Source organism: Cetorhinus maximus, chromosome 19, assembly GCF_964194155.1.
Source record: "Cetorhinus maximus chromosome 19, sCetMax3.hap1.1, whole genome shotgun sequence".
NCBI classification, from domain to species: domain Eukaryota; kingdom Metazoa; phylum Chordata; class Chondrichthyes; order Lamniformes; family Cetorhinidae; genus Cetorhinus; species Cetorhinus maximus.
In genome coordinates, this window is record NC_135897.1 from 48,696,151 (window position 1) to 48,715,406 (window position 19,256).

The following is a 19,256-nucleotide window of genomic DNA, read 5'->3' on the forward strand; positions in this document are numbered from 1 at the left end:
ACCTGGGGTTGTGCTTGGACCTGCAAGCCCTCACATCGGCATTGACCTCAGCTGGTCAGTGCCAGTGTGGAAGATGGTGCGGGCACCAAGTTTCCCAGCTCGGTGCCCATCCATCCATGGTGAGCAGGGAGGTCCGAAGCGACCTCACGGCGCAGCAGCTGCCTGTTGTCTCTGTGGGCTCCTCTCAGGGCGCTCCGGATGATTGCAGCAGATGCTCTGCCCCTCTGCCATTGACCATTGCATCCGATGAGGCTGCAACGACTGGGGAGATGCCAGTTGTGGAACTGGCAGCTCCCTCCCAGCCGGGACCATCACAGGCTCCATGGGCCAGAGGACGACCACCAAGCTCATCGAGGCCAACAGGACAGCAGAGTGAGCAGACTGGCTCAGTTGCCACTCCCAGCGAGACGGCAGCACCAAGACATAGCAGCCGAAAACGTAAATATAAGGCACCTTAGGCACACCACGGGTTTATCACTGGTGCTTTTGTGTTGGCCCGCAATGAGGTCTTTATGAGTTGGTGTGATTTTTAACATCTTTGTCATTTTGTTTTCTTAAGTTCCTTGTGCCTGTGCCTGTCCTCCCAAAGGTGGCTCCTCTGGAGGCTGAATGTGCACTCCTGGTCTCCTCCCCCTTCTCGCCCTCCCTTCCTCCTCAGAGAAGGTGCCTCCAATGGAGAGATCAACTCCCATTCCCAAGCTAAGGGGAGGCTTCCCGAAACCTGCAGGCCCAAAAAAGATTCCTCACTGCAGAGTGCTGACCTGAAGGTTGTGAGCCCAGTCCAAGCAGCTGGTATGCGTTTTGAAGTATTGCAGATCACACAAGTATCAGTAACTTTAAAAAAATCAATATTTGACAGTGCACACTCGCGACCCCACTGAGTCCTCTTATTGTGCACGTGGATAAATGTGTCCTACCCGCCTGCCCGTTGCACCTGTGCACCGGCCCGAAGATCGCATGGGCGCTGGAAAATTGCCATCAATTGGCGCCTCAAGGGCCTTAAGTGGCCTGTTAATTAATGGCGGGTGCGCATTGGACATCATCATGCACCCGCCCAGCAAAATATCGCGATGGCGCGTGGTGACGTTGGGACGCTCGCCTGACGTCACCGCGTGTCACTTTACATGTCGGCATGCGGGTCCCGCCCCCGCATGACAACGGGAAAATTCTGCCCATAGATTTTACTGCTGAGGGGATCTGTTAATATAACTTTTGAGATACTTTGCATATTAATCAACAGACTGTTTTTTAACATCAAACCTGCTTTTTTATCCTTACTAATTGACCATTACTGACCTTTTTGATTTTTTTCACAGTGGAAAGATGCATGAGTGTAATGCAGTCAGGAACTCAAATGGTCAAGCTAAAAAGTGGGAGCAAAGGCTTGGTTCGCCTTTTCTACCTGGATGAACACAGGACATGCATTAGGTGGCGCCCATCTAGGAAAAACGAAAAGGCAAAAAGTAAGAATTTTCACTTCTGCTTTCCAATTACTTTGGATTAAAATACATGAACAAACATGCAACTAAATACCATGGGGGTGAATTTTACAGCCTCCCACCAGCTGTGTTTTCGGCGGGAAGCCCATCGCCTTCTCACCCACCCACACTCGAGCCTTTCCCTTAATACAATGGGTGGGTGAGGTGCCCATTAGGCCACCTGCCCTTAGGCCTATTGATGCCCTTAACTGCCCAATTAAGTGGCAATTAAGGGCCTCATTCCACATCCCCGCCGGTCAGTGGAAGGTGGATGAGTGTGGGAAGCCTGTTTCTTCACCATTTGAGGTGAAAAGGTGGGAAGGAAGGGGGGGTTACGCCCTTCGGGAGGGTGCCCTGTGTGCATCGGGGTCACAGCCCCAAGGTGGTACACCACCTTTGTGCCCTGCCTCCCAAGCCTTCCAAACCTGACATCCTACCCCTCCACCCCTTTCAAGAGCGCCCATTTCCTCCCCATCCAAAAAACCTGCATTCGCCTCACTCTGGCATCCCTGCTGTTGTCTTCGTGGAACTTCTTGCAGTCCCAGCAGTGCCCACTACTGTCTGGCACTGTTGGGACTGCAACAGCTGCTGGTCAAACCAATTGGCTGGCAGCTCTCATGGATGGGACTACCTTCCACAGAAGAGCAAAAGTCTCACTCTTGGCTTGTTAAAACCACCTGCTCCGTTATACTTTTAAAGCCAACTGCAAACTACAGCGGTTGGCAAGTAACAAGACCCCTGATAAAGTTCACCTCATCCCTTTTAAATATTTGGAAAAAAATATAGATTTTCGTGACGGGCATGTTATTTGCAAACCTTGTATCGAAATTCATTCAGTGAACTGAAAAAGTGCCAATGACTGAATAAGTTGCATTGTAAAATCTGTAGCATACATGAGCTTTTTAAAAATTTATTCATGGGTTGTGGGCATTGCTGACTAGGCCAGCATTTATTGCCCATCCCTAACTGCCCTTGAGAAGGTGGTGGTGAGCTGCCTTGAACTGCTGCAGTCCATGTGGTGTAGGTACAACCACAGTGCTGTTAGGCAAGGGAGTTCCAGGATGTTGACCCAGTGACAGTGAAGGAATGGCAATATATTTCCAAGTCAAAGCAGTGTGTGGCTTGGAAGGGAACTTCCAGATGGTGTTGTTTCCATCTGCTGCCTTTGTCCTGCTAGATGGTAGCGGTTACGGGTTTGAAAGGTGCTGCCTGCAGAGCTTTGGTGAGTTTCTGCAATGCATCTTGTAGATGGCACACAATGCTGCCACTGAGAGATGAGATACCACTGTGCGTCAGTGGTGGAAGGAGTGAATATTTGTGAATGGGGTGCCAATCAAGTGGGCAGCTTTGTCCTGGATGGTGTCAAGTTTCTTGAGTGTTGTTGGATCTGCATTCATCCAGACAAGTGGAGAGTATTCCATCACACTCCTGACTTGTGCCTTGTAGATGGTGGACAGACTTTGGGGAGTCAGGAGGTGAGTTACTCACCACAGGATTCCTAGCCTCTGACCTGCTCTTGTATCCATAGTATTTATATGGTTAGTCTAGTTCAGTTTCTGGTCAATGGTAAACCCCAGGATGTTGAGAGTGGGGGATTCAGCCATTGAATGTCATGGGGTGATGATTAGATTCTCTCTTGTTGGAGATTGTCATTGCCTGGCAGAATGTTACTTGCCACTTGTCAGCCCAAGCCTGGATATTGTTCAGGTCTTGCTGCATTTGGACATGGACTGCGTCAGCATCCGAGAAGTTGCAAATGGTGCCGAACATGGTGCAATTATCGGCGAACATTCAACTTTTGAAAAATTAGTACATTTGAGTACATTACTTGAATGAACTTGACCATTAAAGTAGAAGAAATGCAGAGCAAGGAAAAGTGATGTATTCTAGAAGAGCACAACTTCTGTACTGCCTGGAAAAAGCCCAAGTTTAACTGGTCTTAAAAATTAAATTACTGCTTCTTAGCTATCGTTGTTTTTTCCCTTCCAATGGCAGACTAATGTCCATACCATGTTCAAATTAAAAACCAAGTTAAAATAAATGGTGAAAATTGTAAAATAAATGAACAGATTGTGAAAACCAGTGTTGTACATTTACATGATTTGCAACTTTTTTTTCTTGCCCTCAGTTACCATTGACTCGGTTTGTAAAGTTTTAGAAGGGAGCCTTCATCGGCATGCTGAAGGGAGCTTTGACCCTAGCTGCTGCTTCAGTGTTTACCATGGCAGTCATATGGAGGCATTGGATTTGGTAACATCCAACTGTGAGGATGCACGCACTTGGATAACTGGATTAAAATACCTAATGGCTGGAATCAAAGATGAAGATTCACTTGCGAAAAGACAGAGAATTCATGATCAATATCCTTTGCAGTAATTGCCGCAAACCAGTTTTCATCTCATCTCATTAAGTGAATGGATCAAATCTTTCGAGTCCACAAATCACCAGTTTATTTTCTCAACTTTCAATGGTAGATTTGAATTTGTAACCTCAAGGCTACAAGTCAGGTACCATAATGATTTCATTATCATGTCCATGCCATATTGTTTACATGTACTTGAAATGCCTCACAATAATTTTCACCACCCAAAATTTGTTGCATTGCTAATATAATTCTTTAGCGCATTTGGTTTTATCACAACAATAAGCAACATTCAAAACTCGATGGTCTTATCAATTTTACTGTTACTGTAGGCATGTGGACAATGATGCATACAAATATTGGAATAATTTTCAGCAAACCCGAATGCACTGCCCAATACGTACTGCTATTTAATTTTTCCTTAATACCCTTTTTAAATGGATGAAACGGACCTTTGAAGAAGCTGACAGGAATGGAGATGGCTTACTGTGCATTGAGGAAATCTATCAACTGATGCATAAACTAAACGTGAATCTACCTCGCAGGAAAATCAGGCAGATGTTTCAGGTTAGTTGCCTCCTCTTAGCTGGTCATAACTGATTAAAGCTGGTCAATATGATTTGTTTTGCTGATTCCTTTACTTCACTCCCTTAAAATTAAGTAATTCTTCCACTGAAATGGTGCAGGATGTTTGAATATAAATTTACTAGTAATTTTCTGTCTCTTTTCTCATTCTTATGGAAATACTAATCTATGGAATATTTACCTGCTTAAAAAGATTATAAAAACATATTTTTCTCACAGGCTTCAAAAATGTGCCGAGATATATCCACAGCCAAGGAACAGCCTGTATATTATAAGTGATAAATGGCACCTAAGGTGTCATCCTGGAAATCAGGGGCAGAATTTTCACCCTGATATAGAGGCGAGAATGGAGGCAGGCAGACATGTAATTTGGCGTCACTGGCTGGCATGCCAGTTTGCTGGTACTACCCTGTCTCCTGGCCGTTTGCCGGAGGCCAAATCTGGGCGGAAGGAAAAGGGTAATTAAGGCGAATTGTCAGAGGCTGACTGGCATTTTCCAGTTGGCCTGTGGGCCTTGATAATGTTAGGAACAGGTCAGCTGTCTGGAGGCAGCCACCCAGCAGCAGACCAGGGAACCAGCACTCCAGGCAGGTTTGAAGACCTCCCTGCTTACTTGGTCACAGCTGTGGAGGGGCTCCCCCTCCACAATGGTGACCCGGCAGCTGGGCCACAAAATGGAGGCATCTTCCCTCTTACCTGCACCGGCAGGCTACAGCTGTTTCAGTGCTGGAGGACCTCCTATTGCCTCTTCCGCTTTGACAGCTCACCTGCCATACTTAATCGGACAGCAAGTATGCACTCTGGCCACTAAATGGCCAATTCAGAGAAAAACACTGGGTTGCTGTTCCGGATAGTGTGGAATCAAGACCCCCATTTGGTCAGGACCCAAAAACAAAACCCTGCCCCAGGAGTCACTTATGGACAAAAACTTACCAATGGTAACAGGCAGTTAGTTAGCCTTTCATGATGGGTAAACAATAAAAAAAACCTAGATACTAGCTGCCCATTGTCAAGGAGGACCTATTGTAAGGACATGAGAGTCCCTTGTGGAGTCTCATTTGGGTTCGGAGCCATTCTCTGGACATAACAGGAATGAGTGACAATGTCAAGTAATGTGTTTAAAGAACAATTTTATTGAATATTGAATAATTATAATTAGAATAATAACAATATAACAAATACATTTGATAAAAAGAAAGAAGTAAAAAGAAAGAAAGGAGAAAATCTCTTATATATCCTATATTATGTTGGAAAAAGACATTTTGTCAAAGCTTTTTGTCTTGCACTCATCAGGACAATCGGAAGAATACCAATGTCAGGAGAAGTAATAACTTTACACTGTAGGATAAAAGGGTGCTGATTGGTTGGCAAGTGGACTCTGGTAGAGGCGTTGCCATGGAGAATGCACCAGTTAATGGTGAATGCCAAGCATTGTTTGAAATTTTAAACAGGCAGCTTGACTCTGGTCAAGGCACTGCCCTGAGGAATGAACCAACGAATGGCTATCACTTATTTTGTTTAGCTGAAACAGGCACAATGTGTATACATGTTCTTTCTGTCAAAAAGTGCTCAGTCCACCTCAGATTACCGTGGAAGGGCAAGGTATCTCAAAATTTGAGCAACAGGTGAAGTTAGCTGTTTCACGCTGCTACTATGCAGTAGCAACACGAATGGTATTTGACACTAACAAGATGCTGGTGTCAAGCCAAAAAGACATTTTGCCTATCACATAAATGAGTAATATGGGTATATGAATTTCAGTGCCGGTGTGATGCTAGGTATGTAGGCCATACATCCTAAAGACTAGCGCATCATATCAAACAGCATGTCCCTTCCACTGTTCACAACAGGCAAGGTACAGACTGTACCCAACCAGCTTGCAAAACTCAAAACACAGTGTCTAATATTAGATGTCATTCCGTGATTGGATGACATTTGCTAACTAATCCTCAGTGTGCTAAAAATTACACTGACAACTAATTTAAGATTGTCAGTCAGGCCTGCAGTGTGGCGCATTTGCATGTACTCAAAGCTAAGTATATTAATACACAAGGCCCTGTTATTTGCAGTTGTCTGACCTGTTTTTGTCCTTGGGAGTAGTGGACCTACTGCATGTTTCCAACATTTCATGTTTTTAACTTCAAATTTCCTGCATCTTTTCACTCTTTCCGTTCTCCCTTTCATTCTCGTGATTTTTTTTTCTTGTATAGATGTTTCACCATCTTTTATTATTCATTCTTTTCTTCCAATGCCTTTCATTACTTTATTGGATGATCTTTTGTATAATATAATTGTTATTGTTTTGTGCTGTTTTCAGGTCATTGAGACCATTTATGTCCTTGCTTTGAGAATTATCAGTTATCTTTCCCCACATTTTTTCTACTGCACAGATTCTGCACAAACCTTATTCAAATGAGCAGAATATGTAGCCAAATCAGGTGAGGTGAGAGTGACATCAAGGCAGCATTTGACCGAGTGTGACATCAAGGAGCCCGAGCGAAACTGGAGTCAATGGGAATCAGGGGAAAACTCTCTGCTGGTTGGAGTCATACCTAGCACAAAGGAAGATGTTGGAGGTCAATCACCTCAGTTCCAAGACATCACTGTAGGAGTTCCTCAGGCTAGTGCCCTAGGCCCAACCAGCTTCAGCTGCTTCGTCAATGACCTTCCTTCCATCAGAAGGTCAGAAGTGGGGATGTTCGCTGATGATTGCACAATGTTCAGCACCATTCGCGACTCCACAGATACTGAAGCAGTTCATGTCCAAATGCAGCAAGACTTGGACAATATCCAGGCTTGGGCTGACAAGTGGCAAGTAACATTTGTGCCACACAAGTGCCAGACAATGACCATCTAATTAATCTAACCATCACCCCTTGACATTCAATGGCATTACCATCGCTGAATCCCCCACTATCAACATCCTGGGTGTTACCATTGACTAGAAATTGAACTTGACTAGCCATATAAATACTGTGGCTACAAGAGCAGGTCAGAGACTAGGAATCCTGTGGCAAGTAACTCACCACCTGACCCTCCAAAGCCTGCCCACCATCTACAAGACACAAGTCAGAAGTGTGATGGAACACTCTCCGCTTGCCTGGATGAGTGTAGCTCCCACGACACTGAAGAAGCTTGACAGCATCCAGGACAAAGCAGCCCGCTTGATTGACGTCCCTCCACAAACATGCATGCAAACAAACTTGCGCTCCATCCACTGCTGGCGCACAGTGGCAGCAGTGTGTGCCATCTACAAGATGCACGGCAGAAACTAACTAAGGCTCCTTAAGCAGCACCTTCCAAACCCACGACCACTACCATCTAGAAGGACAAGGGTAGTAGATAGACGGGAGCATCACCATCTGGAAATTCCCCTCCAAGCCACTCACCATTCTGACTTGGAAATATATCACCGTTCCTTCAGTGTTGCTGGATCAAAATCCTGGAACTCCCTCCCTAATAGCACAGGACTGCAGCGGTTCAAGAAGGCAGCTAAGACGGTGAAACATCTATACAAGAAAAAAAAATCACGAGAATGAAAGGGAGAACGGAAAGAGAGAAAAGATGCAGGAAATTTGAAGTTAAAAACATGAAATGTTGGAAACATGCAGTAGGTCCACTACTCCCAAGGACAAAAAGAAACAGGTCAGACAACTGCAAATAACAGGGCCTTGTGTATTAATATACTCACCTTCTCGAGGGCAATTAGTGATGGGCAATAAATGCTGGCCAGCGATACCCACATCCCATAAAATGAATTTTTAAAAAATTCTAGATTGAGTGTACTCATCAGAAATTAACAGTGTTGTACCTTGTATGTGTAATCTTAAAAAGTACAGGATTGAAATCTCAGTTTGTTTTATGTACAGATTCACTCACACTGTTTGCCAGCTAAAGCTGTTTCAAATGTAGAAAAACAAGGGACACAGGCTAGGGGAAGGGGAGAGGAGAACTTAACTGATGACCTTGTTTTGCTGCTGGAATGCAGTTACGTTCTACCCCTCTGCATTAAGTCGTCCACTGGAACAGGCTTTTCCTCTTGAATGACGCAACTATTTAGACCACTGCTCTTTGTCTAGCTCCACTAAAGGTCACATCAGCATCAGAGTATAACTTTAATTTGCCAGAAGCCACCTTGCCTTGGGCTGTGGAAGAGACATATACACAAACATATATACATTTGAAGCATCCAGTTCTTTGTTCATTAATCTAGAGATTGTGATAGAGGCGAACCTGGAAACTATATTCAAACTGGGTACAGAGCACATACTCCACAAAATAATATGCATGTATAAAAATTACATTTTAAGTATTGAATCATTTTACAATATGCAATGAGTTGTTGTGATTTCCAGAACCTCTTTTTTCCAATCTAAATTGAACTAAATTTTATTATGCTCCCATTATTCATTGTATATTATTAAAAACTGAACTTGATCTAAAACCGCCCCCTCACTGATGTTTCTTATCATCCTAAAATTAAATAATGAAAATGTGCTTGTAATTCAATAGGAGATCAAATAGTTGAAGGAGAAGGAGGTTGATTTTAATCAGTCAACAGACTGCCTAAGCCAGTAACTTAAATTCAATGGAATACATCAGTTTATGCTACCTTCCATAAATTGAGATAAAGCTTCAGTATATAATAAAAGATCAAACCTTGGGGAAAGGAAGACTTACTGCATGCATTTATGTATTTGTGCATAGATCTCAATTTAATAGGAGTCATGAATAAAGACCCTTTTCTATCGCTTTTATAATTTTTTTTTAATGTTATGCACTATCTCGAAACATCCATGAAAGAGAGGGAGTATTAAGGGAACCAGTGATGAGTTGAGTTTTTTTCTAATATCTGTGTAGGTTTACCTTGGCAAAATTATTTTTGGTAAATGCATAACATACAGTAGAATTTTCCCAACGAAATCTTTCTTTTTGAATTTTTTTTAACATATGATTGAAAGCCAAATAAAGAAACTGCTACTATTGAATTTTCTAAAGTGCCTTTGAGGTGAAAATGTACCTTCATCTGCTGGTACTGATTTAATGGTTTCTTGATCAGCAAAGACCTAAATAAGTTTAAAGGCTTTGAATAATCTTTTGTAAATAATCAGTAAGGGATATGCATTAGGTATAGTGATGTTAGATCAAAACAGGAAAAAAAAAAGAAATAAATAAATTGCCAAGTAAAATCTTCAAAACATTTAAAAAGAAACTTTTAAACTAAAATCTGCCTCCATTGTGGCACTTGTCATGATGTGATGATTCTGTCTTCAGGGATTAATGCAGGGGCCATTCCTCCAATTTGATGACTGACCTTTGCCTCAGAGCAGAATCTTCTGGTCGGCATGCGGGGTGGGCGTAAAATGATGGGCGGTGATGTCGGGCACGTCAGGCAAGCGTCCTGACGTCACCGTGCGTCATTCTGATCTTCAGTTTGGCGGGCGTGCACTGGAGTCGGCTGCGCACCCACCGAACTGTCAAAGGCCTATTAAGGCCATTAATCAACTAATCGAAGTACTTGTCAGGGCTGCCCGTCCAACCTTAAGGTTGGCGGGCAAGCGAAGAGCCCTGGCGGCCTTCGCATTTTTCATGGAGAAGAATTTTCCGGCTGGCGAACAGGGGCGGGGCCTGCTCGCTGACGCATAAAATGACGCAAGGTGATGTCAAGCGGGCGTCCCAATGTCACCGCGCGTCATTTAGATTGTCAGTTCGGCGGACGTGCAGCTGCGTCGACTGCGCGCCTGCCGAACTGTCAAAGGCCTATTAAAGACATTAAGAAAGCAGTTGTTAAGTTGTTAAGAATGCTGCCCATCCAACCTTATGCGTCATTCTGACCTTCAGTTTGGCAGGCACGCACTGGACTTGGCAGGCACGCACTGGACTTGGCAGGCACGCACTGGACTCGGCTGTGCACCCACCGAACTGTCAAAGGTCTATTAAGGCCATTAATCAACTAATCGAAGTACTTGTCAGGGCTGCCTGTCCAACCTTAAGGTTGGCGGGCAGGCGAAGAGCACAGGCGGCCTTTGCATTTTTCATGAAACCTTATCCACGGGCGGGGTGAGGTTTCATAAAGGGTTTATTAATTAAATAAAATATTTTGAAAAAAATTAATGGACATGTCCCAGCTCATGTGACAGTTTCACATGAGGGGACATGTCCTTAAATTTTTTTTTCCCTTTATTAAATTTTTCAAACTTAAATTAATCTCCCTGAGGCACCTCCATGCCTCGGAGATTTCTGCGCTCTTTCGCGCGCATGCAAGAAAGAGCACAGGCCCCGACTCAGGGAATCCCCCCCCCCCCCCACCCACCCCCCTGCCCACACAGGGAGTGCTCAGCGCTTCCGGGTGTTCGTCATGCTGGGCGGGCCAATTAAGGCCCGCCCACATAAAATGGCGGGACTCACCCGATTGGGGGCGCCAATCAGGTTTGCGCTTGCTCCCATCCCCCCCTCCCCCCCGGACGGAGGGAATATTCAGCCCATGGAACCTCATCCACAGGCGGGATGAGGTTTCACGAAGGGTTTATAAATTCTCCCCTTAGATTTCTTGGCGCTGGTCACTCTCATAGGGAGTCTGAATGTTTTATATGTAGGAACGTGCACAGAATGGCAAATATTTAACTATACACAATAATTTAACTCAGGGCGTAGCAGTAATATCATCATGATCTGAATTAGCTATTTGTATTTTTTGCATGTATGCTTTTTCAATCTTTTCCAAAATAGACTGATGAGGTGAGGCCAGCTAAAAATCACTAGGCTTCTTTATTTGATAGCAAGTGGACATACAAAGGAACAGATATGGCCAAATTCATTTGATTCAACTGGTACTGTCCTTGTGTAACATTACTAAATAATAAACATGCTTTACTTTCCCCAAGTCAGTTGCAGAATATGCATTCCAAACTTTTGAGCCTCTTCAAAGCTTTCATTATCCATTTTCTGTTTAAAGTCTCACTAACTTTATAGTATTTGCAGAACCTTATTGTGTAGGATTTTTAACCACATCACATCCTAGCCAGAAGGGACCAGAGCCCTCCCAACACAATGAGTAAGTGGTGCTTATTTATTGCATAGATAAGCAGGGGAAAAAATGCTTAAGATTTAGCTAAGGGGAAACAACATTAGAGCTTAATGCATTAACACTTTAAGTACCTATTGCCTTTTATGTTAAATGCATTCAAACGCTTTTTCTCAAACCTCTTCGGTGAGGAAAAAAGGTTTGGGGGGAAAGAAACCCAGAACATGACAGGTATTACTCGAGCATGGAAAGACCACTGCAAAGTTTCATGCACAACTGGCAATTTTTGAGCCTAGTGGGTAAATTAAAATGATTTATTCAATATATTTCTATGATCCTTAATAGCGGCTATCTTTCCAACAGTATGGCAACACCACTTCATCAGACAATGTTTGAGAAAAGTATTAACTTCTGCTATTATGAGGACTTTTTGGTATTTTCAAAAACATGACATTGAACACAGTTCAATTACAGTAACTGAATCAGTTGCTCATATTCTTTCATAAATTTAATGATGCATGACAAACAGGAGAGCACAGATAGTGATTTTATAATTAATATGACAGAATCGCACTGCTGATTGCCAGTAAAGTAGAAAAAGAGCCAACACAATGTCAGACAAGACAGCTTTATCATGATGATGCTGTCATTGACTGAGATATAGATATGATTATAAATTCTATTTTGGGAAAACTTCTTCAGAAATGCATTAGAAATTGGGCTTTTAAGTCACAGGTGACTGTTCAGTTAACATAGTGGACAGGATTTAGTTTTACCATTTGAACAGTGAATACTTGAATATGATTAAACTGCGGGACGTTAATTGAACAATTGAGGTTACTAATATAACAGTTGCCATTATAAACTGCTTGTAATCGGATAAAACACTCTTTACTGTCGATTTTAAGAAATGATGCATTTTACTCTCTGTTTCAAGTAATGGTGCATTTTGTCTCTACCCTTTTACTTTGTAAAAAATGTGTATATATTTTATCACCAACAATTGTTAATGTTTCCTCATAATTCATCTTTAATGTGAAAATGGGTACTTACTTTATAAATTAATTATTTTATAGTGCTGTATTTCACCTTCAGCTATTGTAGAAGAAATTCTTCCATGTGGATAATCTGTGAGAACTTCACAATTTTATGACTGATTTTGAGTGTTTGAGATTTAAACTGTCTATTATAGATAGTGAGAATGTATGCAGGTTTGTGTCCTTTTTGTAGCTCCTGGTCTCAGCCTAATAGAGGAAGATGTGCACTTTTCCACTTTGGGAATTGGGAGGTGGGGAGAGGAAGGTAAAGGGAAAACTGGTGGGATCTAGTAATTTATGATTTGTCCTTATTGATCACAACAGTCAATGACAGCAGCTTAGAAGCTGACTACAGTTAACAGGACAATTCCAGTCAGTTGTGGGGTGAGGTGAAAAAAAACAAGGAGTTAAGATTGTTGTGATAAAAGGAAAATATATCCAAAAAATCTTATAAAAGGCAATTCAAAAAAATGTACTGCTGAATAACTTGAAATCTTTGTTTTAACTACAGTGCAGAATGGGAAGACTTTCCTTTTATTTTTATTCCTGATAGGAAGCTGACACAGATGAAAATCAGGGCACATTAAATCTTGAAGAGTTCTCTGTGTTTTATAAGATGATGTCTTTGCGACGGGACCTCTTCCTGCTGGTGAAGTTTTACAGTGACAGGAAGGACTATCTGACTGTGGAAGAGCTTGCTCAGTTTCTTAAATCGGAACAAAAAGTAAGTCAGCCAAGTACCATATTTTAAACTCTCCAAACTTTGACTTGCAATTCAGAGTAAATGCAGTACCTATGCACTTTGGATTTTTTGATTTACACTCTTGTCCCTTTTAATGTCTTTGTCAGGCTCAGGCTGCAGCAATAACAAGATAGTTTTGTTGAGCATCCAATGTCTGTGCACAATTCATGGTTCCATAAATAACTTGTGGCTAATTCCTCTTCACCCACCCACTCCCACCCAACACCCAATTTTCTCTTACCCTTTCTTAAAGGCATTAATAACTTATGCTGGAATATGTTTCCTATTGACACAGGCTGCCTCTGGTACCACATACAAGGAGCCATTCCTCAATTGTGAGTTTAAGTGTTGAGGAGAAATTTAAGGGGGACTTCAAAGATTTGCCCAGTTGTTACACCGACACAATCATACTTTGCAACAATGCCCACTAGGTAGTCATTGGGAGCAGAGGTCTGGCAAATTTGACACATTGCTGTGCGTAAATGTACGGTTCCCCGCATGGCACTTTCCAATTGGATCCCGTGTCTGAAACCCTGTTATATGCCTCCTCCTCCTGAAAGCCTGACTGCAAGGCTAATAGTGTAATGGGGAATAATAATTGTGTGCATATAATTATTGTGTGCAATAATTGTGATCATTGAGGTAGCGAAACAAAATAATTACTTTGCATTTTTGCCTTTGCCGCACTTGACAAGAGGAAAAGTTGGACAGAGATGATCCATTCCTCATGTAAAGAAGTGTTTTATTAAATGAATGTTGGGGTGAGAGATTGAACTTGTTAGTGGCCTATTTGTGCAGAGTTTGCAGAGCAATTTGCAACATTGATTTGACATCAGCACTGCCATTTTGCAGCTCAAGGCTTCAGCAACACCCTCCCTTTAACTTCACATAGCTGAACATGTGTTCAGCAGTGTGAAGGACTCCTCTGTCATAAGCACTATTTAAAAGGATCAGCAAGTACCCTTAGCTTAGTTGCTGGTTGATTTATTTTTGCTGTTACCACAATTCTACAAGCGTTTGATGCTTTCTATAGTTATTGCAAGTTGAAAAAGACGACAGGAAATCATATGGCAGTTGCCGAAAGACTTTTTGCTGACTTGAAGGCTTCTATGCAAACCAGTTGCTCTCACATGGGTGCATTATTAGGCATTCTCTTTAGAATACGTTGTGACTTGGAGAATAAACAGAGATCGCACAGAGCAGGAAAAGCTGCTGGAAGAGAGAGGAGAGGGTCTCTCAGCAGGTGGGCATATTTGCCCAGGATGTTCAGGGAGCAATTCTCCAACTTGAACCTCCTGCTTGAACAACATGTGAGACATCTGCTCTTAAGTAAGGACATCTCGCTGAAATCTGTCCCCTGCTTCGGCCATAGCTACAACTTGGAGCAGGGCAAGGACTGTGTTGTCAGTGACTATAAAGGTGACCATTGTGAGAGCTTTTGTGCATCTGGTTTCTTTTGGGCTGGAAGTATTTGCATCATCTCCCAGTTTGTCATCCACTGTTGGGTGAGGGTGTCACTGAGGCTTTTCTATTTAATGAGAGCTAGCTACATGTCATCCTCTCTTGCCAGTGAAAACAACTGGCTTTACTAGGACTGCAGAAGTCCCTCTGGCGGAGGGTGCCATTGACTGCACACATATCACTTCACAGGCACCACATGTCAACTCTACCCCGAGACTGGAACCAAAAGGAATTCCACACCCTTAATGTTTAACTGTTATGTGGGTATAGCCAAGAAATCATGCAGGTAAATGCCCCCTATCCTGGCACCAGTGATGATATCTTCACTCTGTGTCAGATCACTGTGCCAGCTTCATTTGAGCCACCAAAGCAAACCAAAGGATGGCTATTGGTTGACAAGGGTCATCCACTAACAACATGGTTGATGACCCTAGTGTGGAACTTCGCAAATGTGCACAGCATGCATACAATGAAAGCTATCCTATCGCACAAGATGGGAGAGCACACTGAAGCAATGGGCAGATTTTTCTGCCCCCTCTAGTGGCATTCTTGGAGACAGGGAGGGCATTTAATCGGGTGGGAGGGTGGCAGGTGAGAACCCTGCCATGTTCCCGCCTCCACCCTGGTTTAAGTCCAGGGCGAGAAGGCATGTTTTCGAACTACCTGCCCTGCCAATTGAGGCCCTTAAGTGGGCAATTAAGGGCCTCCTTCCACCACTGCTGGTCTTAGCCCTGGTGGGGAGTGGATGCTGGCAGGCTTGTTGCCTTGCGTCGTGCATGACAAGTAAACCTGTGCAGACTGCTTGGTGTCCCCCAGTGGTGCTGCTGAGCAAAAGGGCTGCCCGCCTCTGATTAGTTGGCAGCTTTCGGTAGGTGGGGTCCTGTTCGCAGGGAAAGGCCTGCCGCTGACCTCTCCATTGCCTGACCTGGCTCATAGTTTGGCAGACCTTCCCCAAAGGAAGCAATGTGCATTTCTCGCTGGCTCTCCAACCGGCAGGCAAGACCTCTGTCGTCTCCCAAAGATTCTGCTCAATGCTTCCACTACCTGGATGGCCCTGGAGGAGCCAGGCAATACCCTGTAGAGCAAGTGCCAAGTTGCATGGTCATCTTCTACATACTGCACAACCTTGCCACCATGAGGGACACACTTGCCACCAATTATTCAGCAAACTGTTGAGGAGGAGGAAGTGGAAGGGAGGAAGCAACCTAAGCAGCCCCCTTTTGCCCATGGTGCTGTGAAGCAGGCATCAAAGTGCAATACCAGTAAACTGCAACTCCAATTCCTCATATATCAACAGTCTTACAACTTCCTTCTGTCACTAACCATCACAGTTTCATCTTGGCCGCAATATAAAAATAAAAGCCAACAAAAGATAAACATTCCAAACCAAATTTGTAAAACAAGCATTATGATGCAGAAATCAACTTGATCACTTATGTGCAGTCCCTTAGTGCCTGTCTTTTCTGTGCCTTTACCTGTCCTATTGTTCTCATGAAGTACTATTCCAGTGGCTGTATCTTGATTGATAGAAGGCTGCTGGATTTTAGTGGAGGAGACTGCAGATGATGTTGAAGGATGACCTCCAACAGCTTACAGCTGTGCTAAGTGTGCAAAAGTGAGATGAAGCATATGAATGTTAGTTCTGAGGTCTGATGGATAGAGATTGTTGTTGGATAAGTGATGGCGATGTGATGATTTTGGAAAAGTAGCTGAGGATATGGCATTGAAGAAGCATTCACCAATCTTGACCACTGAAGCAAGGTCATTAACTTCTTGTGGCACTGCATTTAGGCCTCCAGGGCTTGGCTCTGCACATTAACCTCCATGGCTATCTGCTCCCACCGCCTTTTGACAAGATGTCTGAGGGCCTCCTCCCCAGCCCCAACCACTGCAGATACAGGACATTCTCCTTTCCACCTCCTCCACTAAGGTCTCCAAAGTAGTGCCCAAAAAACTTGGAGCCCACACTTTCCCCGGTTGTGCCATTCCTTATTCTTTTCTGGGCCATATTCCCTTCAACCACAACTCCTGGCACCTACTCCAGTCACATTGCACATCCACTTTAAAACACGTAGGCTGTCTTGAAACAGGGCAGGGTAGCTTTAAGTGGCACTTGCCACTCACGATATTGGCCTCCTACTGATGTGCCCAGCCAAATGAACAGCATAATTAGTGCTGATTGGACACTGAGATCATTCAAATGAGGAGGCAACAGAAAGAATGTGCTGCCTGCATTGCAATGAATAGGTGCGGGTTCATTGCATGTCAGGATCCCTGCACCTGTTTTCAGAGGCTATCCAATTTAACCCGAAGTTCATGTGTCTATTTAAAATATTATGAAGTTTAAGGGAATTAAATCGATTGGCGTTTTCTGGAAGTTAATTTATATATAATCAGCAAACCCTGGATTTGAGATTTTGTCCATCACATTGTATTTTTCTCAGGACAATGGTGAGATTTCTTTTTGAAAAATCCCCTAGGTTCACATTTATTCTTCACACAGATGGCGAATGTGACATTAGACTATTGTATGGATATTATAAGAAAGTTTGAAGTCTCCGAGGAAAACAAGCAACAAAATGTCTTGGGAGTCGAAGGTAATTGAAACAATAAACTTTGTAAATGTTTATATGTGGAAAATATAAGATGAACTTGTACCATACTTTATGGCAATGAGTACTGCAACACTAATGAAATGGATTTAGCCAAATATTTTCTTTTGTATCTTTTTTTACCTCATGATCTGATTGGATAACCTGATCCCTTTTCGAATTTAATTTAAGTAGTACTAAAAATGTTTTAAATGTTATGAAAAATATTTGCATATTCATTCTATCTCATGATCTTATCATTTTTATCAATGTTACATTGCTATCATATGCTAAAATGTCGATATTTCTGTAAAAAATCCCCCATAACTTAATCAGTTTAGTAACATCAGTGTATGATGTGCTTAACATAATGGAGTGTCAGGAAGATATAATAATTATCATAATGTTATTTGGAATTTATTATAAAGTAGAGTAATAATGGGGCCTGTGTCTATGTATGTGTGCATGGGACTTAATTGAATTAAAGGCAGCTGGTCTGAAGGCTTTGATATAAGAAGAGAAGCTAGGTTTGAAATGCTAAATAGGTAAACATGGGTGAAGTTTTAGCATGTGAGGTGTAAAGGGAACATTTGCATTTTTAAATAAACCAGACGAGCTTGAATTCACAAGAAGGGTGAAATGTTTCACCTAGCCAGGAGAAGTTGAGAAACAGTGTGTTTATTTTTCCCAAAGATTACTGGTAAAATTGGTGCTATGATAGATTTTTATTATTAGAGAGATTAAGTTCAAAGACGTAGTGAAACAAAGGGAATTTGCATTCAAAGGGGAAATCCGTATAAAGGTTGTGTGTAGGAAAGAAGTATTCTAAGATCTAACAAGTGTGAAAAGCTTCCAGCCTCTAAGCCTCAAGTTGCTGTCTACACAAAATGAAGTGAAGAAAACTTACTTTGAATTCGACTATTCAGAGTATCGTGTTACTTTGCCTGGGTCTTTTAAAATCTATGGGTGGAATTTTCTGCCTGCCAGGCGGACGGACCTGACCCAATGTCCAGCGGGCGGGGAGACAATCCCTGCCGGAGAAGCAGGCCCCACCGCCATTTTACATGGGCGGGCCAATTAAGGCCCGGCCAGTGTGACGTCCGGCGGGAAGTGCGCTTCCTATGCGGGCGGGGGTGATTCCCCAAAAGCGAGAGTGCGCTCTTTCACGCATGTGCACGAAAGAGTGCAGATCTCCCTGAGGCAAAGTACTGCCTCAGGGAGATCGCTGATAGTTTGAAAAATATTAAAAATAGAAAAAAAACTCCCTAACATGTCCCCCTCATGTGACAATGTCACATGAGATGGGACATGTTCATAAATTACAGTAAAACTTTATTAAACATTTTAGAGGTTTCATGTTTTTCCTGTTTGCCGCCGGGGCTCCTGGCCTGCCCGCCAACCTTAAGGGGACGGGCAGGTCCTTTAATTGTTTAAATGATCCTGTCAATGGCCTCAATTGGCCATTGACAGGTCGGCGGGTGCAGAGCTGATTTTGCTGTGCCCCCGCCTTCCTGAAAATTTAAATGGGGCATGGTGACGTCGGGGGTTCTCTGTTCGCCGATGGGAAAATTCTGCCCTATATGTTTTATGTTGCTTTAATGAAGGCGTAACTGGGAACTCGATTAATTAGGGGAGCTAGGAGCTATCGTAGTAGTAATTTGTAGACCTATGTATGGGCTTGAAATTATTTCTTTTATTAATAAATGCTTAATTTAGTTTTGTAAAAACCCTCTAAGACTTGGTGGACTTATTACTACTGAATTCAAGGCACGCACCTCGAAATAAATATGCAAATTGCAAAACAGTTGTTTCAAGTTTCCCTTTGAGATTTGAGCAGCTTAGCATTTACCATCTGCTGTGTCATAACATGGAATTGTATTGGAATATGCAAATCCTTATTGCTTCTTCTATTAATGTAAATGATCATTGAATGCCAGTGGCTGGGGTCTGTATTGCTAAGTAAATTGCCAAGACCT

The 19,256-nt window shown here is 42.9% G+C and overlaps 1 protein-coding gene across 1 annotated transcript in view; it reads left to right on the top strand.

Annotated features, from left to right (window-relative positions):
• The window catches only part of plch1 (phospholipase C, eta 1), a 131,943-nt gene that overhangs the window by 45,893 nt on the left and 66,794 nt on the right, over positions 1-19,256 (top strand). The window contains exons 2-6 of the mRNA XM_078564431.1: positions 1,317-1,463; positions 3,607-3,837; positions 4,277-4,407; positions 13,040-13,210; positions 17,193-17,286. Coding sequence (XP_078420557.1) covers positions 1,317-1,463; positions 3,607-3,837; positions 4,277-4,407; positions 13,040-13,210; positions 17,193-17,286 — 774 coding nt within the window. The remainder of the gene's footprint in view (positions 1-1,316; positions 1,464-3,606; positions 3,838-4,276; positions 4,408-13,039; positions 13,211-17,192; positions 17,287-19,256) is intronic.